General features: G+C 37.4%; 1 protein-coding gene across 3 annotated transcripts; it reads right to left on the bottom strand.

The window, feature by feature from the left end:
• Positions 1-626: 626 nt before the first annotated feature.
• On the bottom strand, positions 627-24942 carry LOC122625559 (eukaryotic translation initiation factor 4B). 3 transcript variants are annotated; one of them, XM_043805649.1, is made up of 5 exons: positions 24814-24942; positions 23311-24459; positions 9050-9110; positions 6272-6395; positions 627-803 (listed from the first exon to the last, which is right to left on the bottom strand). In XM_043805649.1, the coding sequence occupies exons 1-5, from the start codon at positions 24824-24826 to the stop codon at positions 750-752; spliced, it is 1401 nt and encodes a 466-aa protein (XP_043661584.1). In that variant the 5' UTR covers positions 24827-24942; the 3' UTR covers positions 627-749. The 3 variants fall into 3 exon arrangements, 2 of the variants coding, with proteins under 2 accessions (XP_043661584.1, XP_043661585.1); XM_043805650.1 differs by having other exon boundaries at positions 23326-24459; XR_006326616.1 differs by lacking the exon at positions 9050-9110 and having other exon boundaries at positions 23326-24459.
• Positions 24943-25505: the final 563 nt, after the last annotated feature.

The following is a 25505-nucleotide window of genomic DNA, read 5'->3' as shown; positions in this document are numbered from 1 at the left end:
TGGCGCTTGGAGATTTGTTCAGGCACGTCGTCGTTGTCCAACAAAGCTTACTTCTATTCATGGCGATATTTCTTGGCGAGGTTCTGTACAGGTACACTTTTGGTTGGTGATGATTCAGATAATGATTGAGATACTCGTAAGCTTAAATAGAATAAGAGGCTTAGTGAAATTAGTATTATATATGGTTTCTTAATAACTAGCCAAGTAGATCTTGACATGACCGTCTTACCCTGTGCACTCCCATTAGACGAGTAACAGGTGTCCGATGGGCGAGGAGCTTTCCTAGATCTTTCTCATTTTTATACCCGTTACTGGTACCGTTTTAATAGTGCCTATTTGCAACTCTAACGGCTGCAAAATACCAAACGTTACGCCCTCACGTAAAAGAAAAAATTGTTCGATTTCATTTTTAGACTCCCATATTTCAAAAACAGCCATACTGCTCCAGTTATTGTGTTTACCAGATGTTTTTGGTTTTTAAAGTTTAAAAAAAAAATGTTTTGCGAATGAGTGGTTATTGTGCTGATTTAAGTCGCTAAATAAAAGTGTACCTTATGTATACCATATAAGTGTGATATACTGCAAGAAATATTTTATTTATTGAAATGTTTACCGAAAGAGTGTAATATCTTTTTACGTTTATTAACAATGCCAATGACTCACTTTATATTTGGTTGTAAATTATTATATCATATATTCATATATGTTTTCTTTATTTTTATTTATTATTTATAAGAAACACAAATATTTTATTCCGATCCTTCATTGTCAAGTCCGGAATATTTATTAGATGTCTGCAAAACCTACAATAAAATAAAACAAACTATTAGAATAGCACGTTTTATTAATATTTAAAAGTATATTTTATACTATAGTCTTAATAAATTTGGAAATCTTGTAGTAAATCTTGTCCTGATATGAGTGATTTCAGTGACTTATTTTTATCACTATTCAAAGTTATTTTCTGTCTTATAAACAGGGTCTTAGAATAGGCAACAACATTTGTAAGCGCCTAGGATTTCCCTAGTTTGTGCGATCACAAACTATCTATTCCAGTGTATCAAAATAATACTTAATCGTTTAATCGATGCACTTGATGCGTTCTTCCGGGAGCGGAAGAAAAACATTCAAGCGCATGTCTCTTTCGAAAATTAATAGGAAATGTTAATTAAAGGATTGTATATTTTTATTGGAAATCCAAGATACAAACGCCACTATTATCTATCTATTTACACCATATCAGTATTCGATAATTTGTTGTAAAACATAACATAACTAAGCTAAAACAAGAGAGAATGCTATAGTCGAGTTCCCCGACAATCAGAAAACGTTTCTTAGGTAGTAGAAGTGCGAACGAGAAACTTTAACATTCAAGCATATCGATAAATATTGAAAAAAAAAATGTAAAAAAAGAAAAACAATAATTCAAAAACAAAATTCAAGTGTGGGCGTGGTCTATCTATGTCTCTGGAATCAAAATGCTTAATCTCAGCTTAATTCTAGCTTTTATAGTTCCTGAGATCGGATACGGACAGACGAAGATAGCCGGATAGAGAAACTGAACAACCGTTATTGCTGTCTTGTGTTCTTTATATCACCGAGAGTCGGTGAGAGGACTAATTGTAAATTCTCTCACAGAGTGTGACCCGTGCCTACGTGTTTGGTGTGTTGCCTCTTCCGTTGGTTCGTCCAACGAAGGGAACGGGGCTCGCTGCTCGAGGTGCTTAAAATACTGAAGTAACTGACGCTTCAACATCAGAAGTGGGATTCGACCCTCCTAACTCTGAGTTTTCGCCAAATTTTGGAGCAACAAGATAGAAATTTTATGGAGTTGCTGCGAACAATGCAGGCTAGCGCAGCGCCTCGTGAGCCAAAGACGGTGTTTTTACCAAAATACAATCCCGAAGCTGCTGGCGCCGATCCATGTGTTTGGAGTATTACGGCCCACATGATTTTTACTAAAAACCCAAGAGACATCGAAGGCAGACACAACTTTGGGGACAGAAAGGAAGAAGCAGAATTTTCAAACATCATTTGCCATTATTGTGGAAAGTCAGGGCACAAAATCGCAGAATGCCGTCAGAAGAAAAATCGGGAATCACAATCATCGGGAAGCGGGCATGATGGAGGCTTTGGTATGAAGCCAAAAGAGAAAAAGTCGAACGTAATATGCTATAAGTATGGACAGGATGGACACATTTCTACTGAATGCCCTACGATTGGACAAAGCACTGAAAAGAGAGTTAACATATGTTCGGTAATGGAAACAAAAGGTGTGCTCGTTCATATTGGTGAGTTCGTTAATTTTTGCTTTGATTCCGGAGCCGAGTGTTCACTCATTAAGGAAAGCGTTGCTGGAAAATTCTCTAGAAAAAGACTTCATAATGTAGTAATGCTTAAGGGTATTGGAAACGATTCTGTATGTAGCTCTACGCAAATTTTGACCAATGTTACCATTAACGATTTTACCTTGGAAATGTTATTTCATGTCATTATGGACAAGTACTTGAAACACGATATCATGATAGGCGGGGAGATTTTAAGTCAAGGTTTCGGAGTAACGATTGAGTCAGACAGATTCTGCATTTATAAAGTAAAACTGATTAATGTTGTAACTGAACCCAAAACATATGAAGATTGTATTAACGAAAATGTAGAGTTGAATGATGCTGACAAGGGCCGTTTAATAAACGTTTTGAAACCATACGTGAAACACTTTATCTCAGGAGTTTCAAAGACACAAGTTATCACAGGTCAGTTAGAAATTCGTTTAATAGATCCAAATAAAACGGTACAAAGGCGACCATATAGGCTTAGTATAGATGAGAAGCAAACTATTTGTGCAAAGATTGACGAATTGTTGGCGGCAAATATTATAAGACCGAGTCCAATTTTATTGTTAATAAAGAAACACAAAACTGATCGCTTATGCGTCGACTATAGATAGCTAAATGATAATGCAGTGTCGGATAAATTCCCGATGCCTCTTATCTCGGATCAAATTGCAAGGTTGCGTGGGGGAAGTTATTTTTCTTGTCTGCACATGGCCAGCGGATTCTAGCAAATACCTATTCACCCAGATTCAGTAGAGCGTACGACATTTGTTACACCGGAAGGGCAGTTCGAGTTTGTGGCAATGACGTTTGGTTTGAAGAATGCTCCGTCAGTGTTTCAGCGGGCAATTATAAAAGCGTTGGTGCCACTTTCGTATTCGTAATGTACATTTTTAAAATCAAAAATTGAGTATCTCTGTTACGTAGTAACAGCTAAGACAGTTTATTGGATTAACATCATACTTTCGACAATTCGTGCCAAAATTCTGTGAAACGTTTAAACCCTTTTTGTTTTACCTTTAAAGACCATAAAAGTTTTGATTGGAAGGAAAATCATGACGCAGTGAGAAAGGAGATAATCTTTGCATTAACCCGTAGCCCGGTATTAACAATTTTCGATCCACAATATCCGGTTGAGCTTTATACAGATGCTAGCTCTGTGGGTTATGGTGCGATACTCAAGATACACAAGATAAACGATAAAAACCATGTTATTGAGTACTACAGTAAATGTACAACCCCAGCAGATTCAAGGTATAATTCATATCTTTTGGAAACTCTGGCAGTATTTAACGCAGTGAAATATTATCAACATTATTTGAAGGGTATCAAGTTTACAGTATATACTCTTTAAAGGCAAGTCAACAAAAGATTGAGTTAGATGACAAGGTATATCGATGGTGGTTGTATTTACAATCTTTTGAATTCGATATTGTGTATAGGAAGGGAAGGAAACGCATGGCGCAAGAAAACCGATAACGAATAAGTTACAGTTTGCTGCTAAAGCTCCTGAAGTGCATGTAGATTTAACTGAATTGAGTGACACCTGGCTTATAGCTGAACCGCAGCGAGATATCGAGATAACATCTTTAATCTCTAAACTACAAAACAATGAATTGAACGAGAGTCTTGCTAGTACGTATGAGTTGAGAGCTGGTTTGCTGTATCGTAAAATTCAGAGGAGAGGTAGAACCCGTTGGTTACCTGTAGTTCCAAGGTCTTATAGGTGGGCTGTCATTCACCACATTCACGAGGCTATAATGCTTGGTTGGGAAAAGACTCTTGACAAAGTGTATAGCTGTTACTGGTTCGTAGGAATGACGAAATACGTACGAAAGTTCGTTGACAATTGCATCACGTGCAAACTATCGAAACCACAATCTGGAATAATTCAACAAGAAATGCATCGGATTCCTAAAGTCGAAATACCCTTTCATACGGTACATATAGACATCACGGGTAGACTAAGTGGCAAGAACGACCAAAAAGAGTATATCATAGTCCTTATAGATGCGTTTACAAAATACGTTTATTTGCACCATACTCTGAAGATAGACGCAGCCAATTGTATAGTATCAGTGAAGGCATTTATTTCCTTGTTTGGTGCTCCATCTCGTATCATAGCAGAACAGGAACGATGCTTTGAGGGATCTGAGTTTAAGGAGTTTAGCTCTTTGCATAATATCGAGTTGCATTTAATTGCCAAAGGAGCTAGTCGAGCGAATGGACAGGTCGAGTGTGTAATGTAAAAGTTTACTAACGGCGTTGGAGACAGGCCAACGTTCGTGGCAAGAGGCATTAAAAGAGGTTCAGTTAGCAATAAATTGCACAGTCAATCGGGTCACTAAGTGCAGTCCGTTGCAGCTTTTAATTGGAAAAGACGTAAGACCATTAGGGATGCTATTGAATATTGTTGAAGAAAAATCTACAGAATCTACGAGCACCAGCAAAAGTTAATATAGAAAGTAATGCTGATTATGATAAGGAAAGAAGCGATAAAAGTAAGGCTTAAGGAAAAGTTACTCCATTACATTTACAAGAACCTAAAAGAAGAGAGCGCTGTGCCGCATTAATTATAATATATTAATTTGATGGCTAGAAAGAAGGTAGTGTAAAGTAATTTGCTCAACTTAGCATTAAAACATTACTGCTGGAAGAAGCGTGTTCATGCTATATGCTATTGGAGCATTTTTGGTCATCTAAATAGCAATACACCTGGAAAATAAACATTAGGGCAACGTCCTCATATGAAACTGCACCATTTACAAATTGCTTCAAAGAAACCAAATTGGCGACTATGCGCAATAAACTTCCGTTGTCCTGATAATTACCAGCATTTTAGTTGGCTATTGCCAGCGTGGTATGGATCTCAGCAAGAATTATATAAATCACAGTACAGCTTGTTCTTACTTGTAATTGCTTCTTTCGAGTCTAATTACAAATGAGGTTCAAATGTTTGTTTATTTTTTCTAGATAAGCGAAAGCTTAACTTAGATTAGATCGAATGATAGACGAGTGAATTTGAAAATTTTCAAATGTATGTATGTGCCCAAAAAAAACCAAAAAAAAAAACGAAGCCCACCCCTTGACAGATAATAGCTATGAAAATAGAGAAGGCGCCAACGCTAAGGCCCACAAGGGTACCTGTTCGTAATTATACCCGTTACTCGTAGAGTAAAAGGGTATACTAGATTCGTTGAAAAGTATGTAACAGGCAGAAGGAAGTGTTTCCGACCATATAAAGTATATATATTCTTTATCAGGATCAGTAGCCGAGTCGATCTGGCCATGTCCGTCTGTCCGTCTGTCCGTATGAACGTCGAGATCTCAGGAACTACAAAAGCTAGAAAGTTGAGATTAAGCATACAGACTCCAGGGACATAAACGCAGCGCAAGTTTGTCGATTCATGTTGCCACGCCCACTCTAACGCCCACAAACCGCCCAAAACTGCCACGTCCACACTTTTGAAAAATGTTTCGATATTTTTTCATTTTTGTATTAGTCTTGTAAATTTCTATCGATTTGCCAAAAAACTTTTTTCCACGCCCACTCTAACGCCCACAAAACCGCCAAAAACTGTATGTGCTGAAGACTCTCTTTCGCACTTCGAATAGCTGAGTAACGGGTATCAGATAGTCGGGGAACTCGACTATAGCGTTCTCTCTTGTTTTAAATTTAATTTTATTAAAATCGGACATTCTATGATTTGTTTATAACATAATCATAAATGTGTAAAGATTATACAGTAACTGCTAAATTAAGCTGTTTGTCCTACATTAGAAATAATGAACAAATTATCACAATATGATAATGATCAATGCCGTTGGAGCCTCCAGATATGGCTTTCGGCGCTGACAGTATTAAAAGGTATAACTTTAACTTAACAATGTAGTTAGTAGGCTTAGGGCACAACAAAATCAAAACAAATTTTACTTACAAGTTCATTCTGGGAAATTTTCTTCGGCAGTGAACGGTCGTTCCGAGAATCTCGTTTGATTTTGATTTCCTCCAAATTTTTGCTCTCCCCGTTTGTATTACCTTTTTCTCTTAAAAGTTCTGTCCTAAAAAGAAAATTTAAACAACAATACAATAATTTATTTAAAAATTAAAATTTTTATGTTTATGTAAAAGCTGGAAGGTTGCAATTAGGCGTTCATTTTCTAGAAAAGTAGACGCGAGTAGTCTTAAAACTCCCTACAACAGCGAAAGAGGATGCATTGCGGGAGGAGTCAAGGGCAGCCTGGTCCAACAACAAACAATGGATCTTGAACCGCTGCAAAGCGGAGAGAACTTTTTAAGAATCCACCACTTGGCCAATAAATGTTTGAATAAGTCCCCTACCTACAATTTAGGTCTTAAAAGGAGCTGAAATACCCTTTTTAGAAAGGGTAAACAATTCACTTATTAGGAAATATAAAGGAACTACAATTGTTCTATTTATTCTTATCTTAAATAAGGAACTTTATTAGGAAAAATAAAATAACACCACTTCATAAAAAATGCTTAAATTTATCAATTATAATGGATCTTTCGTGCTTAATTGTTTCTACTGTGTAATTTGACATATATTCGGTATTCTTAGGGTGCCTTACATACGATCAAGATCCATTGCCACCAAAAATAACAACCTTGCTCTCATCTAACCATAAAATGTTCCTCCATTTTTCGCAGGCAAATTTAAATGTTCCTTGGCGAACTTAATGCGCTTGGGTATGTGTCTCCCATTTGAAATGGGACTTTCCTTGGACTACAGCCTTTTAAACTATGTTCCTTAAAAAATGTGTTGAGATCCTTTTTCAGTTCGGTAGCAGCTTTAAATGGATCTCCTTCTTGCTCTCGCGCACTAGCATTTTGAAGTAATGGTTGTTTACTCTCACGTGTATCGGGGATAATTTTTTTAAAAATAATGTTGGAAATGGGAATACAAATTTAATGTTTTATTCAAAATTTTAAAAAATAAATGTATGACCAATACTATAAATTTTTTTTTTATATTCGGATATGCGAAAAATCGATATTTCCTAATAACGGTGCCTTAATTTATTATTATGTAATAAATAAAATTATATTACAAAATTGCAATTATTTACGTATTATTGTAATTTTGGCAGCTAAATGATTATTTCCATAAAAAAAATCTAATAGACACGTGTAAGAATGCGTAGGGAGTCAGTCAGATTACGTAAGTCAGTCACGTAATTTGAATGTCCTTATTTACACAACAAATTTAATATATAATTTTATACCGAAATGGCTAATAAATCTAAATGCATTAATTTTTTATACTTCATATGATTTCGGCTCAAAAATCATCTGCTCGCAGAATACACACAAACACCCTTTCTTGCTTATGTTTTTAACTCACTGAAGCAAGTGCGTACAATTTTTAGATTTGTATGCTCTTAATTTTACGCATCTATTTATTTTTATGTCTTTGGTGGTACAGTACCATGCTGGACCTTGGACTCACACCGACCAAGGTACGGTGAGTCTGCGGACTTTAGACGAACGCAAAGAGGACTCTCCGTGAAATAAAGGGACGTCGCCGGTCCTTGGACGCTAGCGGTCCATGCATATGAAGGAAAATACAGGGATCGGCGCGCTCTATAAAGGAACAACACTAGCGGAGTTTGGGGGCACGTGTAAGATCACGTACTAAGTCAGTCAGAATATGTGCACGTAAAAAGTCAAGCACAGTACGGGCATTAGTCGCGCAGTCGGGATCCGTGCGTGCGACCAGACAGTCTGAAGGTGTACGCGATTCCTACTAATTCAGTAGAATCTATCAGGGAGTACAAGGAATAAGAATCAAAAGTGCGAGAACAGTTATCACAAGTGACCGAGAAAAGCAACCGAAAATTCGTAGATCAAGAGTACTAGACGCTGATCGAGGGAGTCTACAAAGCTCAGATTGAGCTTTTGTTGAGATCCACACGGTGAGTGCGCCGAAGCGGGGATACACGGTCCTAGCGTGGTTAAAATTAAATCGGTATCATAAGAAACAAAATATAGGGTCCTCCTCGATATTGATGAGATTTGGGTGTTGGTTATCGAAACCAAACTCCTTTTCCCATATGGGGAAGTTGTATCAAAGAGGTTTAACATCACGGCAGGCGCAATTGATCTGATTGGCATATCCGAGAAAACAATCCAAAATACAAACATATCACCTGCAAAGTTAACAAAAAAAAAAGCTGTTTCAAAGCATCCGCGCTTTGGTACTTCCGTAGAGAACTAAACATTCCTCTTATAAAATTACCCATTTAAGCCAATAATATTTCCACATTAACAACACACTCGAAACAGCTTGCACTCCGCTAAACTAGAAATCAAACCCGGCTAAGTATAAGAAATTACTGATAGGCGGGGTAAACAAAAAGTCCAAATTAACCAAACTTTCCTACTAATGCGCATCAAGTTTATTTTATTTTAAGTGTGGGCGTGGCAGCTTTGGGCGGTTTGTGGGCGTGGCAACATGGATCAACAAACTTGCGCGTCGTCTATGTTTCTGGAGTCTTAATGCTTAATCTCAACTTTCTTGCTTTTGTAGTTCTTGAGATCTCGACGTTCATACGGACGGACGGACAGACAGATTCGTTGAAAAGTATGTAACAGGCAGAAGGAAGCGTTTTCGACCATATAAATTATATATATTCTTGATCAAGATAAATAGCCGAGTCGATTTGGCCATGTCCGTCTGTCTGTTTTTATATACCTGTTTAACTGGCCTCGGGGATGATTCAATTTATGGATTTCTTCGTCACGCAGTTTTTCACCTGAAATAAAAACGCACGCTGTTATTCAGTGTTCTTAGTTTTTGGCAATGTGCAAGCAATAACTTTACAGTTGCGTGCCGTTAACAATTATCAAATGCTACAACATCAAAACATTATTACCATTCAATGGAACTATTTTTATACCTATTACTAGTAGATTAAAAGAGGATTATAGATTTGCTAAAAGTATGTAAGATATTCTTACCGATCCCATATTATTAATCAGTATCAATAAGCACGTCGATTGTGTCATGTTTGTCCGTATAAGCGTCGTGATCTCGGAAACTATAAAAGGTAGTAAGTTGGATGTGCAAACTCTAGTGACGCCTACGCTTCGTAAGTTTGTTTCGGAACGTTGACACGCCCATTTTACCGCCACAAATCGCTTACACTTTTAAAAACATTGAAATTTCTTGTTTGCAATCCCACTAGCTGAGACTCACTTCTGCAAGAACTTCAACGAATTGAATTATCTCTGATATCACTCTGTTGGCTTTTGAAACAACTTTAAAGAAACATTGAGCACACCACTTGGTTGCTTAATTTAAATCCGGCAGCTCGAAAATTAATAATGCTTAGCGATAACATTACCTGCCAGTAATATATATTCACCATTTTTAATATTTGTTGTTCATAATTACGTATGATCTTGATGTGGCATTTAATCAATTCTAACCGTTACAAATGTTGCTACATTTTGTTTTACATTCCCCTCGGAAAAATGGAAGGCAGTCGTCTCTGTACGAAAAAAGTTACATATACTCCTCAAAAAAATTATATTAATATTAAAAAACCAAACAAGAATACTTTTGGAATAACCCTTTTTTTTCTTTGCAGAATGTATATTGATTTCAGCCATAAGTTCGCCACACAGTAAGGGAGGCAATGTTTGCGACCATATAAGTGTTTGATAACTTAGTTATATAAAAAAGAAAGAAATACATAAACACTATACAAAAGTTGTGATTTCAACTTTTGTGGAGAAAATGGTTTATATAATTAAAAAATCCCTCAACAAGTTACGGCAAGGTGACATTAACATCCTCATGGGTGACTTCAATGCAAAAATTGGCCCCAACAACACCGGACTAAGATCTGTCATGGGCCAGCATGGAACTGGGACTCGCAACGATAACGGAGAGAGATTAGTGGAACTCTGCCAGCTATTCCAACTGGTCATCGGTGGCACATTATTTCCACACAAAGATGTCCACAAATACTCCTGGACATCTCCAAGTGGTAATACGCGCAACCAGATCGACCACATATGCATTAGCAGGAAATGGAGACACTGGCTACTGGACGTACGGAACAAAAGGGGAGCAGCCATAGACAGTGATCATGAGTTGGTCATTGGAGAACTTTCAATAAAGCCTAACCGCAACCTCTCAAGGAACACTGGCAACAGTCAACACCGGCGTGCGCCCCCCCTGAACCTGCACCTCCTTAGCGACTCTACTCTGAAGACGAGAATGACGTCCACGCTGCGAGAACAGCTGATCCCCCTAGAAGACCACCCATGGGAGTACACCTGCAGGCAACTAAGGACCACGGCGGAGGAAATACTTGGCCTGCAACAACGCGGAAGAACGGACTGGATATCTGAAGGGACCTGGGACCTAATTAGAAGGAGGAACCACCTGAAGCCTCTGGCGGACCAGCTCACGCAGTACCGTGACGAGTATCGCGGACTATGCAGAGCGGTGAAAAGGTCGGCCAGAAAGGACAAAAGAGCACAGCTGGAAGACTTGCGGCAGACGCAGAACGAGCAGCCGGCGAGAACAACATGCGCTCGCTAGGTATAGCAGATCTCACGGATCACAGGAACCCATCACAGACAGAACAAACCAGTCAGAGATCTAGAAGGTAACCTCTTATCCAATGATGACGCACAAATCCGAAGATGGCGCCAACACTTCATGGGAATTAGCCACACCACATCACCAAACGTGGCCATAGACTACAGGAGTGTTGTGCCGCCAAGTGGGAGTAGCAGGATACCCTCTGCACCCCCGAATGTAAGAGAAATCGTGAATGCAATAAAGAAGCTGAAGCACAACAGGGCAGCTGGCGAAGACAACATACCAGCCGAATTGCTTCAAGTTGACACCCAACTAATGGCTGAAACATTGCATCCACACTTCTCACGCATATGGGAAGGCGAGACGGTGCCAGACTCCTGGAAAAACGGAATCATTGTGAAGCTTCCCAAAAAAGGCGACCTTAGTGACTGCAACAACTGGAGAGGGATAACACTGCTCAACACCAGCTACAAGATCTTAGCTACACTTCTGAACGAACGCCTCCAGGAAAAAATTGAGCCAACAATACGAGACGAACAGGCAGGCTTCAGACCACACAGGAGTTGCGTAGACCAGGCAAATACACTACGCATAATAACCGAGCAAGCTGTGGAATGGAGAGCCCCGCTTTACCTCCTGTTCATCGACTTCAAGAAGGCATTCGACTCAGTTGAAAGAGCAGCAATATGGCGAGCACTTGCAAGAAAAGGAGTACCTGCAAACCTCATCGCCATCATCAAATCGATGTATGACGATGCCAACCTGGCGGTACTGCACAATGGAAAAACTAGTGCACCTTTCCAGACGAACACCGGAATTCGGCAAGGATGCCCGCTGTCACCACTCCTCTTCAACATCGTAGTCGACGAGTTAATGAGCGAAGTATGCTCTTCCAAGCGCGGAATTTCGTGGAACCTCACCAGACACCTTGAGGACACCAGACGACATACAGTGGCGTGCAAGTATGAGTACATGTTTGCAACTTTTGACTGTTGGCCTAAATAAAAAACGTATTAGTTAAGCAAATGAACCCAAATTTTTACTGTTGATTCTTTGATTATTTATTTACAAATACGTAAAAAAAAAATAACAATAATGTAATTCTTTTCGTTAGGAAAAAAATAAAATTTAAATTAACTCGCATTTACTCAATTATGCTCAATTTGAATTTTTCAACAAAAGTTGGACAGCTCATTCAACTGAAAGTTTAATTTTAGAATTTACCGTTGGTTTTTAAGAAAGTTTAATATAAAAGTATAAATATAAAAGCTTTCAACCAAAAAGGTACGAATCTCCACGTGTTTTTGGCTCTTAACTATTAAAACAAATAATATGAAGAAATTGCCAATAAATGTTGAAGATTCAGTGATAAACCTTACTGAAAATGGATTTTCGACGCGTATAATAGCAGGGAAGCCAATCAGCAATAAGCCAATCAGCAGTCATTCGTGTTCAAAAAAGGCGAAACGCGGTACCCAAAATTCAAAGAAGAGGTCCACGTCGATTGTTGACCGATGCAGATGCGCGGCTTATGATGCAAAATATTAAAAAGGATAAGAATTGTAGACCCAAGGATGCTTCTGCAGCTATAGGCAAGCCTGTCAGCCAGTGGACAGCGTGTCGAGCACTTAAGCGTATTGGATACGTTTCCGAATTAAAAAAAAAGAAACCGGCCTTGTCCGATAAAAATATAAAAGCACGGCTAAAATTTGCGAAGGCACATAAAAATTGGCAAGTGGACGACTGGAAAAAAGTTATATGGTCTGATGAATCAAAATTTAATCGATACCAGTCGGACGGAAAACAATATTGTTGGAAAAAGCCTGGAGAGTCGCTGCAAAGATGGCACGTACAGGAAACAGTAAAACACGGAGGAGGAAATGTCATGGTCTGGAGCTGTTTTACCTGGTGGAGCACTGGACCAATAAAGAAAATAGAAGGAACTATGAAAAAAGAGGACTATTTAGATATTCTGCAAACCCATCTTTGCGATTTTGTTGACAAATGCGTTTATAATGAGAGTGATATCACATTCCAGCAAGATGGAGATCCGAAACACACGTCCAAAATCGTGAAGGAATGGATCGAAAATCAAGATTTTAAGTTAATGGAGTGGCCAGCTCAGAGTCCTGATCTCAATCCAATCGAAAATTTGTGGTCGATTGTGAAAAGACGATTGGGACACTACGAATCGGTTGCAGCAAACCAACACGAGTTGTGGGAACGAATCCAGCAAGAATGGAAAGCTATTCCGAGCTATTTCGGAAATTATTCAAAATCTGGTGGAAAGTATGCCAAAGCGATTAAAAAGAGTCATCAGAATTAATGGTCTTTGGACTAAGTACTAAAAGATAAGCTTTTGTTGAAAAATTCAAATTGAGCATAATTGAGTACATGCGAGTTAATTTAAATTTTATTTTTCTTCCTAACGAAAAGAATTACATTATTGTTATTTTTTTTTTACGAATTTGTAAATAAATAATCAAAGAATCAACAGTAAAAATTTGGGTTCATTTGCTTAACTAATACCTTTTTTATTTAGGCCAACATTCAAAAGTTGCAATCATGTACTCAAACTTGCACGCCACTGTGTGTCTCATATCGCACAGACTCGGCGACATACAGAGGAAAAGTGACGACCTCGTCAGGATAGCCAGAAGCGTAGGGCTCGAGATAAACATAGCGAAAACAAAAGCTATGCGCTTCAACCACTCCAGCCAAGAAAACATCAACATAAATGGGAACCCAATCGAGTTCATTACGAGTTTCCCATACCTTGGCACCATCATATCCAACAGTGGTGGAGTGGATGATGATGTCTCCAGTCGTCTTGGCAAAGCCCGCTCAGCATTTGGGAGACTATACCGCATATGGAGAGACCGAAAAATCAGCCGTCGAACAAAGCTCAGGATCTACAATGCGTGTGTGAAATCCATACTGCTATACGGAAGTGAGACATGGCTCGCCACGAAGAAAATAACGCAGAAGCTACAGGCTTTCAGCAACAAATGCCTGAGAGTCATATGTGGGGTATTCTGGCCAAACAGAATAGCCAACACAGAACTGTGGCGCGTTACAGACGAGTCCCCGATCCACATACAAATAAGGAAGAAAAAATGGATGTGGATAGGGCACGCTCTCAGAAGAAACCCGAGTAGCATTGTGAGGATGGCACTAGACTGGAACCCCCAAGGAAGCAGGCGAGTAGGAAGGCCAAGAGCAACCTGGAGAAGAACCGTTCACCAAGAACTAGCCCAAATAAACACTACATGGCAAAGTGCAAAACAGACAGCTCAAAATAGAGTTAGATGGAAAGCTCTCGTAGAAGCCCTAAGTTCCCGAGTGGAATAGAAGGAATTAAAAAAAAAAAAAAAAAAAATTGTATATACTTAAAAATTACAACATCCAAAATTTATTCGTTCGGCACGCATTATTAATTTTTTTATTTCCCGAAAGTTTCTATTATATATAGTAGATAATTCGAAACCGGCTGATTGGCCGTAACACCTTATATAGCTGGTAAATTTGCATACCATTTACATTTTTGACTTCACTGTTTGTTGGAATGCGAGACTAAAAATGATTTTTGTAGTGCTCGGCCTTTTCAGCAAAGTTATACTTTGTATATTTAAGCGCGAGACCCACGGGAAGATAGACACGATATAGAAGACAGTAAAGGACGAGGAAATATATTGATACTAGTAGTACGATCTAAGAATTTGTTAAATACGTTAGTATTGATCGCTTTAAGAACGGCAGAGAGTCAGAATTAGAGATAATAGGAAAACAGAGAAATAAATAAGGTTTTGGTCATGTAAGGATCATCAAAAATGTCTTTGACAACCGTTTTATAAAACCAAGCACACCCCTGGCCTTATTGACAATAGACGAAATATGGTCTGAAAATTTAAGTTTAGGGTCCAGAAGAATACCAAGATCATCAACATGTGTTATCCTGTCCAAAGAGCACCCACTTAAAGTGTAAGTCGCGTGCATTGAGTTGGCACGACAAAAGGTCATAACTTTACACTTAGAGCCATTTAATACGTTATCACGGCACCAGGGTTGAAAGCCATTTAGATCGGATTGTAAGTCCAAATGGCGAGAAATGTCCTTATATTGCAAGCATAATTTTACATTATCAGCGTACATTAGTACACGCGAATGAGTTATTATTAAGGGAAGGTCGTTAATAAATAGGGTAAAAAGGAGCGGACCTAGGTGGCTCCCTTGTGGGACGCCGGATGTGAGTCGGAGAATACAAGAAAGAGAATTTTTAAAGAGGACCCGTTGCGTCCTGTCATTCAGATAACTTAGAATCCAATTTAGGACATCAACAGGGAAACCTGATAAATCAAGTTTTTTTAATAAAAGTGAATGATCAACAGAGTCGAATGCTTTACTAAAATCCGTATAGATGACATCTGTCTGAAGATTATTTTTGAAGCCCTGTACTACGAAGGAGCTTCAGAAGGTTAGTAGTTGTTGATCTGCGTTTCATGAACCCATGCTGACATGGTGAAATAATTGACAATAATTTACAAAGGTACTGCATATGAGGTGTGATAACATTTTCAAAAAGCTTAGGGATAACAGACAATGTGGAGATTCCTCTGTAATTGCTTGCATCCGATTTGCTACCTATTTTATGAAGAGGGATCACAAAGGACTCCTTCCATATATGGGGGAACTGTGAAGATTCCAGAGATAAGTTAAACAGTTTTAGTAGAGGTTTGCACAAGGCTTCCGCACAGAATCTAAGCACACAGCCAGGAATTCCGTCGGGACTTGACGAATAAAGATCATAAAGCAGTTAGCTTTCGTTTAAAGTGGGACAGAATGTTAAATTCGACTTTGGAATGAAGTAACGTAGAATATGTGGTTTGAAAAAACTTGGCAAATAGATCGGCTATTGTTTGATCCGATGTTACCGTAGTATTTTCAAAAAACAGCGAGGAAGGGTAACTGGTTGTTTTGCGCTTAGTGTTAACGAAATTATAAAACTATTTGGGATCCTGTGCGAACTGGAACTTACAACGGTTTAAATTCTTATAACACTAAGCATTAAGCACGGTAAAATTTAACCGAGCACTTACATATTTAGAAAATATAGATAGAGAACCGGTATTTTTAAATCTATATACAGAAAAAAATAATAGCACCACCATAACGTATTTTGTTCTCGATTAAATAAATTAAGGTTGAGGTACCGATAGTACCAAATACTGATTTTTCGCATAATGCTAGATATTTTTCCTATCCAAATATGAAACAAAAAATTTGAATTGACCTTGGGCGGCAAGGTCTAAAATGAGGCGAAAACAAAAATAGCAAGGTGTTTTTTTTGGTGGTAATGGATCTTAATCGTATGTAAGACGACCTAAGAACACCGAATATAAGCCAAATTACACAGTAGAAGCAATTAAACACGGAGGATCCAGTATAATGGTATGGGCTTGTTTCTCGTACTATGTAGTCGGGGCTATACCATAATATACCATGGTCAAAAACCATCTGGGATTAACATGTGTTTGTGGATATTTTGGTGACGATGATGCTACCCTTTGCCGAATACAATTAAAAGACTATGATCCCAAGTAGACCCGCAGGAAAGCCAAGGATTCGTTCCAAAATAAATCTGTTCCTGTTTTGGATTGGCCTGAACAGTCCCCAGGCCGTAATCCCATCAAAAATTCTTGGTCAGATATGAGAAAAGCAGTTGTAGCTTCAAAGCCAACTAACAACGAATAACTTTGGGTATAATTAAGGAGTCCTGGTGCAAAATATCCCTAAAACGGTGCCAGGACCTGGTTGACTCCATGCCAAAACGTTCCGCAGCTGTTATTGCTAATAAAGGATACACTACCAAATATTAAATTAATGGGATGGGCGTAGTTTTAATATACAATAAAAATTCATAGAACAATTGAGATTTTTTTTTATTTTCTAAAAAGTGAATTGTTTAACCTTTCTAAAAAGGTATTTCAGCTCCTTTTAAACCCTAAATTGTAGGTAGGAGACTTATTCAAAGTTTTACTGGGCCAGTGGTGCTATTTTTTTTTTCGCAGCTGTATATAAAAATTGAGAACAAGTTTGGTGAATGATTATAACTCCAGAACGCATGAGCCAATTTCAACGGTATTGCATTCGTTGGAAAGGTCTCGGACTCCGTTAGGACAAGAGCAAACATTCTGGAAAAAGTCAAAAGAAAAGCGGGAAAACCGTTATTTACCTGCAGCGCCATTTTTAAAACATAGGATGTCATTCTTCTATGCTCATTTCGTTTTATTTAATTTATGAGACAAACTTTATTTGCTTCATAAATAAATTGTAACAGCAGGCATTTGTTTTTGAGGTGGTAAGTTGAACTGTGTTAATTATGTGTACCGTGCATTTGAGGTTAAACTCACCACTTCCACCTTCTTCGACTTCCTCATCCTCATCCTCCTTCTTCATCAATTAGAAGATACACGAACCGAACGCAATAAAGCAAGAAGACTAAAGCATCAACAATCACGCAGGTTTTCAGAAGAAGGAGGAGGAGGAAGACGAAGAAGGAAGACGAAGAAGGAGGAGGAGGAAGACGAAGAAGAAAAAGGTAGAGGAAGAAGAAAGAGGATGAAAAATAAAAAAAAGGATGAAGAAGAAGAAGGAAGAGGAGGAAGAAGAGGGAGAAGGAAGAAGAAGAAGGAGGATTAAGAAGATGGAGGAGGAAGAAGAAGGAGGATTAAGAAGATGGAGGAGGAAGAAGAAGAAGGATTAAGAAGAAGGAGGATGAAGAAGAAGAAGGAATAAGGAGCATGAAGATGTCAGAAGAAGAAGGAGGAGGAAGAAGAAGGAAGAGGTGGAAGACGAAGGAGGAGGAGGAAGACGAAGAGGGATAATACGGTGAATTTAACCTCAAATGCACGATCCACACCATTTACACAGTTCAACTTACCACTTTATTGAATCTAAAATTTCATTGATTTAAGCTGCAGGGCAATTTCTGAAATATAGGATGTCATTTTTCTCTGCTCAGTTAGTTCTAAAGTGCTATTCTCTTTCATTCAATTTTGTGCTTTTGGAAATCAAATTAGATATTTTTTTTTGAAATCGTATATTCCATGTAAGTATTTTGCATCATTTATAGTGTTAGTCGTGCCTTAAATTTCATCATACAGCTAATAATATGCCACGACCAAGGCGTACTAATATTAGTCGCCGTACACGTAATGCTTATACTTTAAGGTCGAATAGAACATTGCAAAGTGAGGAAGAGCGTGCACAAATTAATGCAGATAGAAGAGATCGATATGCACGAAATCGAAACTCACCTAATCGATCTCTTGATAGGCAGCCACCTCGAAATCGGCCAATGCGAGCGGGAGTTCGTGTTTTGCAGCAAACGCTCCTTGCTGCTTTTAATTACGATAGTGCGATTGATTACAGTGCATATGACTGTATTGGTGAAATGACGGTGAGATGTGCACATTGTGGTGCAGACAAATTTCCAAATGAAACAGATGGCATGTGCTGTGCTAACGGCAAAGTGAAATTGCCAACATTTGAATCTCCACCCGATCCACTACGTTCGCTGATTTTTGGAATGGTATCAACGTCACCACATTTTGTCTCATATTCAAGAATACAAAAAATGCGACAAAAATTGTAAGAGACAATTTTATGCCGACGTTCAAGGTGATTAGTTCTTCTTCATTCTTCTTCTTCATCCTCCTTCCTTCTTCGTCTCACATATTACAGATTCAGGGTCAGATTTACCACCGCGCTGGCTCATTATTACCATATCCTGATACCAACAGACATGCCGTTTGAATTTAAGCGACTGCAATTCCCAGTGCGTCTATCATTTGCCATGTCCATCAATAAGGCACAAGGACAAACGCTTCAAGTATGCGGGTTGAATTTGGAAGAGCCGTGTTTTTCTCATGGGCAGCTATACGTAGCCTGTTCAAGAGTTGGCATTCCAAACTCTTTATTTGTATTCGCTCCAAATGGACAAGTTTATCCAAATGTTTTGTATTGAAAATAACAATTTTCAAATAAAATAAATGACTTTCATATAACAAATTCTAGGAATTTTTCATTGAATTTTAAGACTGCATGCGGCGAAGCGCATAGGGCCCACTAGTTTTATATTAAGTCTGGACTTAACATTTCTTTGATGTGTCAACTCTTTATAAAACCAATGAGGTTTGTTAGAGGTAGACGGATAGTACATCAGAACACAAGAGTTGAAAAATTATTTAATTGCAGTATAAAAAATATTTATGGCATCGGCCATTATGTTCCAAGAATATAGATCGGACCAATTAAAGCCAGATATAAAAAGATTTAGCCTCCGAAAGTTTGCCTTACGAAAACAATGAATTTTTTTGGTTGACTTATCTGGCCTCTTTTTTATTACGGTAGCTGTGTTGTATTCCAAAATTTAAAGCATTTTTTTTTTTAATTTGTTTTTGTAAAATGGTTCGGGAAAAAACTTTAAATATTAAAATCTGTATTGAAACCAAGAAAATTGGTAGAAGTCAAACGGTAAGCAATTTTCTCCATAATGAAGCAGGGGAAAAATATGCAGCAACGGCATTGGAGAGGAGAGGAGACTTCGTATGCAAATGCGTACACGACTGAACTCAAAAATGATTTTCTTTAGCTTTAAGAGATTAATGGTTATATTCCATAGACGTACCAACATTTCAAACGGTGGCCTTAAGGCCAAAATGTCAAAAAACTTATGTCCAGAAGAAACCGAAAGAAAAAAGAGTCACTGCAAAATAGAAGAATTTTAGAAAATTGTGGACGTGACCATTTCAGCGTTAGAATGGGTGTGACTAAAAATCGATGCAAATTGACATAAGTTCTAAAATGAAAAAAATTTTAAGATTTTTCCAAAACAGTTCTGAGCAGCGTGCGTGACAACGTTCTGAAACCACATTGCATTGCATAGGCTAGACCGAATCGACCGTGTATCGTACCGCCTGTGAAATCCACTCAAAAATCGTACGGACTAGCAATATGCATGAAGTTTTGGTCATGTTTTAAATTCCATTGACCATCTAATTATAAAGTCAAGCCTTATTAACAATATACCAAATATGGTCTACAAATTTAAGTTTAGGGATCAGAAGAACACAAAAATCATCAACCCGTGATGTTCTTTCCAAAGAGCACCCACTTGGAGTTAAAGTCGCTTGTCATGGGTTGATACGACAAAAAGTCATAACATTGCACTTGGTGGATTGATCGGATTTTAAGTCCGAGTGGCAAGAAATTTTCGTATACTGCAGGCATAATTTAACATTTTCTGCGTACATAAGTATTAATGTTTACAACACAGAGAATAAACAGGAAAAATATTTTGTAAATCCTGTATTACAAAGAATTTAAAGCTCCAAAAGGGGAGTGGTTGTTGATCTGCGTTTCATAAAACATGGTGATATGGTGATATAATGGACCTAGAAAGGTGCTGTAGAAAAGGTGTGAAAACATTTTCAAAAAGCTTAGGGATAGCCGACAATTGAAGACTCATCTGTAATCGCTTACATCCAATTTGTTACCTTTTTTATGGAGAGGGATCTCAAAAGACTCCCTCCGTATATGCCAGTTTTTTATAGAGGAAGAAGTCTATTCAAAGCCTATTATTCTGTAATGGACATACAGCTCATGGTTAGATCTACAGTGATTTAAAATTAGGGGTACACTACAAATTAGTGAATCTACTGGGAACAGAAATGTTTATCGGACTAAACAAGAAGTCATTACTTTCTAGTTAGGGCCATCACGGCACCATATTTAAAATCTGTCTGGATGAAAATAGCAGTTATCTTGAAAGATAAAATGTCCCTAACATAAGAAAAGTTAAATTTTTCCATATTTATGTTATCGGCTTTTGTCTTGACTTGCATAAGTTAACACGCGCAAGCTTCAGTTTACTGACAACGCCGTTGTGCAGGATGCCGTAGCGAAGAAGTTGCAGACGGCAGCAAGCGGAGTCGATTTCCTCGAGTGTCAGATACCAATTACTCAGCTAGTTTGAGTGCGACTGAGAAAGTTCAACAATCTTTTTGGTATATCAATAAAAAAAACCAAAAGATATAATATGTTTTAGCTTTTTTAGTTCCTGAGATATTGACGTTAATGGGGACGGCATGGCCAGATCAACTCCGCCATTGATCCTGATCAAGAAAATATATTACTTTATATGGTCGGGAACGCTTAATTACACCTGTTATATACCATTTAACAAATCTAGTACACCCTAAATATGTATACATTTTATACATATAGCTGCGAAAAAAAAATAGCATCACTTGCCCAATAAAACTTTGAATAAGTCTCCTACCTACAATTTAGGGTTTAAAAGGAGCTGAAATACCTTTCTAGAAAGGTTAAACAATTTACTTTTTAGGAAATAAAAAATAATTACAATTGTTTTATTTATACTTATCTTAAATAAGGAACTTTATTAAGTACGACAAAATTATGCGAAAAATAAAATAGCACTTTTTACATTTTTAACTTGATAGTAAAAAATTCACTAATAACAAATGTTTGCGTGCTAAAACTACACCCATCCCACCTTAACTTATATTCGGTGTTCTCAGGTCACCTTACATAAGATTAAGATCCATGCCACCAAAAAAACCACCTTGCTCTCATCTGACCATAAAAAGTTAGTCCATTTTTCGCATGTGCTTGGGTATGTGTCTCCCATTTAAAAGAGGGGCTTTTCGTGGACTACAGCATTTTAAACCATGTTCCCTTAGACATGTGTGAACTGGTTGCACTGTTGCGGATATGTTGAGATCCTTTTTCAGTTCGGTAGCCGCTTTAAATGGATCCTTTTTGCTCTCGGGCACTAGCTTTTTGAAGAGATGAGTGCCCAATGACTGTTTTCTCCCACGTTTTTCGGGATTCTCGTTGTAGGTGATTGCATTTCCTATCATTTTGTTTGAGCATTGATAGATTTAATCAATATTTCTGTGTGATTTTCCTTCAGAAATTGTTTTTTTTGACCATGTCACGTTTATCTGAAGTGCAATGCTTTCCTCGTCCCATTTTAATAATTTTGATACCCGTTACTCGTGGAGTAAAAGGGTATACTAGATTCGTTGAAAAGTATGTAACAGGCAGAAGGAAGCGTTTCCGACCATATAAAGTATATATATTCTTAATCAGGATCAGTAGCCGAGTCGATCTGGCCATGTCCGTCTGTCCGTCCGTCCGTATGAACGTCGAGATCTCAGGAACTACAAAAGCTAGAAATTCAGATTAAGCATACAGACTCCAGAGACATAGAAGCAGCGCAAGTTTGTCGATTCATGTTGCCACGCCCACTCTAACGCCTACAAACCGCCCAAAACTGTCACGCCCACATTTTTTAAAAATGTGTTGATATTTTTTCATTTTTGTATTAGTCTTGTAAATTTCTATCGATTTGCCAAAAAACTTTTTGCCACGCCCACTTTAACGCCCACAAACCGAACAAAGCTGCCACGCCCACATTTTTAAAAAATGTTTTGATATTTTTTCATTTATTAATTAGTCTTGAAAATTTCTATTGATTTGCCAAAAAACTTTTTGCCACGCCCACTCTAACGCCCACAAACCGCCAACAACTGTCAGTGCTGAAATTTCTCCTTCGCACTTCCACTAGCTGAGTATCGGGTATCAGATAGTCGGGGAACTCGACTATAGCGTTCTCTCTTGTTTTAAGGTGTGTTTCAAAAATAATGTTGGAAATAGGAATAAAAATGTCAAGATTTATAACCATGTGCTTTTCACCAAAACAAACCGCCAAGAAGTATTGAATATTTGAAAAAATCGATAGTGCTGCTATTTTTGTTTTCGCCCCATTTTAGACCTTGCCGACCAAAATTAAAATTTTTTTTTTCATTTTTGGATAGGGATAATATTTAGCTTTATACGAAAAATCAATATTTTGTATGAAATATGAAATTCGTCATGGTGCTGCTATTATTTTTTTCGCAACTGTACATATGTACCTAACGTGCAAATTACTTTTTTTTAGTATTTGATATGACAATACCATGAAGTCCAATTATTTGGAGCTTCTCGAAGTTTATTAGTAGAATCATACATGTTAAACAAGATTTTACACACACTACTTTATAATAGATCCTTTGACCGACCGGATCTCGGTATATGACCACGTTTTTTCGATAAAGAATTATTTCGACTTTAATATCTTCTCACACAAGCATAGATAAGACGAAAATGTGAATTTTTGTTTTTTGGATTTTATGTGCCTTTGTATATTTTCTTCTCTGATATATATTTATGTATTTCTTTGTTTTAGACGTTTTGCTTCAGATTAAGAACTTAAAAGTCAGATTAAATCGTTTCTATATTCAGACAAATAACTGGAAATTAGTTACCTGGACACTTATTACCTTTGTCGCTCTCCTTGTAGTCTTGATTCCTGCGCCAACTAACAGTGGCACTTAGACTTTCATTATCATTTGTATCCACCTGGAGTTCGCCAAGTTTTTCATTTAAAACCTCGTCTTCTCTACGACTCTTATCCTGTTTTCGAGCGAGAGCCAATCTCTGCTCAATCTCCAACTCCCTTGCTGCTGTATCTACCGGTTTTGCAGACCCAAACACGTTCAATGAAGTTCCGCTTTGTTTATCCAAATAGATCTCATCAACATCATTTTTTTCGAAGTCAAAACTCTTCACTTCTGGCAATGGTAAAGTTCGTGGTTTTAAATTCAATTTCGGCCTTTCTTCAACTTTCGATGTATCTTCTCGGGAATATCGATCTGCTGTTCTGCCTCGACCTTCGCGATATTTTTCAGATACTAGGTCGACTTCCCTCCGCGAAGGGGATGAATCAATAGATGGCGGTCTAGCGTTTGTGCGCCAAGATCCCGGAGTGTTCGCATCATCTCTATCTGGTAAAGATTTTCTTTCTCTGTTAAAGCTTCTTTCAAAATTGGAAGAATATCCAAAGTTACTTCCATTATTTTGACTATCTCGCCTCCAATTTCCGGAGTCTCTATTATCGCCATTATTACCAAAGCCATCAAACCGCCTATTACTTTTTTGCCGGCTTTGCTGGTCGTTTTCATTCGATAGCTCAATACGAATGCGACGACCTTTAATTGAGGGGTCTGGTAAACTAAGTACATGAATTAAATCATCTCGATTTTCCAACTCAACATAACCAAAGCCTCTGGATCGACCATTTTCACCATCTTCTCTAGGTAGTCTCAGAGAAATTAAATTAATACCTTCAAAAAATTCGTAGAGGTCATCTTCATTTGCGTCAAATGGTAAATTATTGATATAAGCAATAAATGGGGGTTTATGAGGAATAGAATTATCGTCAAATATTCGATTTGCCCTTGGAGCGGTTGGAAGCTGATAAACCAACGGCAATGTACCGCTACCATCATCGCTATCTTCGCCATCTAAATTTCGTATTTTTTTTGAGACTTGGGTTGTTCCAACTGGTGCATCCGAATTACATAGAAATGATTGCAAGGATATAACTGTCCCTTTATTCTTTTTGCCTTTTTTTCCTAAAAAAAATATTAAATATACATTTAATTGAAATACATTATAAATCATAACTAAAATACAAATAATGTACACATTGCCATAGAAATATTAGAAATTAACCGGTGAAACTTAATTTATATAAAAAGAATAAAACTTGTACGTGTTGAGGTACTATATTAAGATAAGCTAGATTATACATATGCATGTGTAAACATATACATGTGGACTGGCGTTACTTTCACATTACGTGTCAAAAAAAAACCATGTGGACCGACAAAAATGAATATGGAACTGAATACAGTTCAGCAGTTCAACAATTATTAAACAAAAGAAGAGTATTACGTTAAAATAAAATATAATTAAAAATTTCTAACCTGCGGAAGCCATTTCAACCAATGTTTCCAATCGTTAATTTTGATAATTTACCGAATGCACAAAACTATAAAAATCAATTTCCTTAAATCGTTATCGATATTTACTTCAGGGTAAGCTGCATGGTTTTGACAGATGGATTATATCACAGTCCCAAAAAACACATCCTAGAGAAACAGTTGGAAATATTGACATTTGTGAAACTGTGACACAAAAAGTGAAATTGTAATGTCGAGGAACGATGGAAGTTTACTGTATTGACTTTTTAAAGACAAATCTTAAGAGCCTATTTCATATGTTATGTAAGATTATATAATATATAATATTATATAAAATGTTAAAAGTATTATATAATAATTATATATATAATAAATACAGTGGCGAGCAAAAGTGAGTGCATGTTCATAACTCTCGACTTTCATCATCTATAAAAGCAAAACTAAAGCAGGTAATCCAATAATTTTTTTTATTTTTGTTTACCTATCCTATTTTTAACAAATAGGACAAAAAAAACCGTAACAATATGTATTCAGCGAAGACTTAGAAAATAAAAACCAAAAAAAGTCGCAAAAACGCACTTTTGCACGTTATAAGAAAATAAAGAAAAAATTAATTTTTAATATATTATCCATAGAGCCATATTATAAATTACTTGATTTACTCGAGATGGCATACTCTCTACCAAGTTTTCAAT

The sequence above is a fragment of the Drosophila teissieri genome, unplaced genomic scaffold, assembly GCF_016746235.2.
Source record: "Drosophila teissieri strain GT53w unplaced genomic scaffold, Prin_Dtei_1.1 Segkk125_quiver_pilon_scaf, whole genome shotgun sequence".
Classification (NCBI taxonomy): Eukaryota; Metazoa; Arthropoda; class Insecta; order Diptera; family Drosophilidae; genus Drosophila; species Drosophila teissieri.
This window is presented reverse-complemented; position numbering and strand designations above follow the sequence as displayed.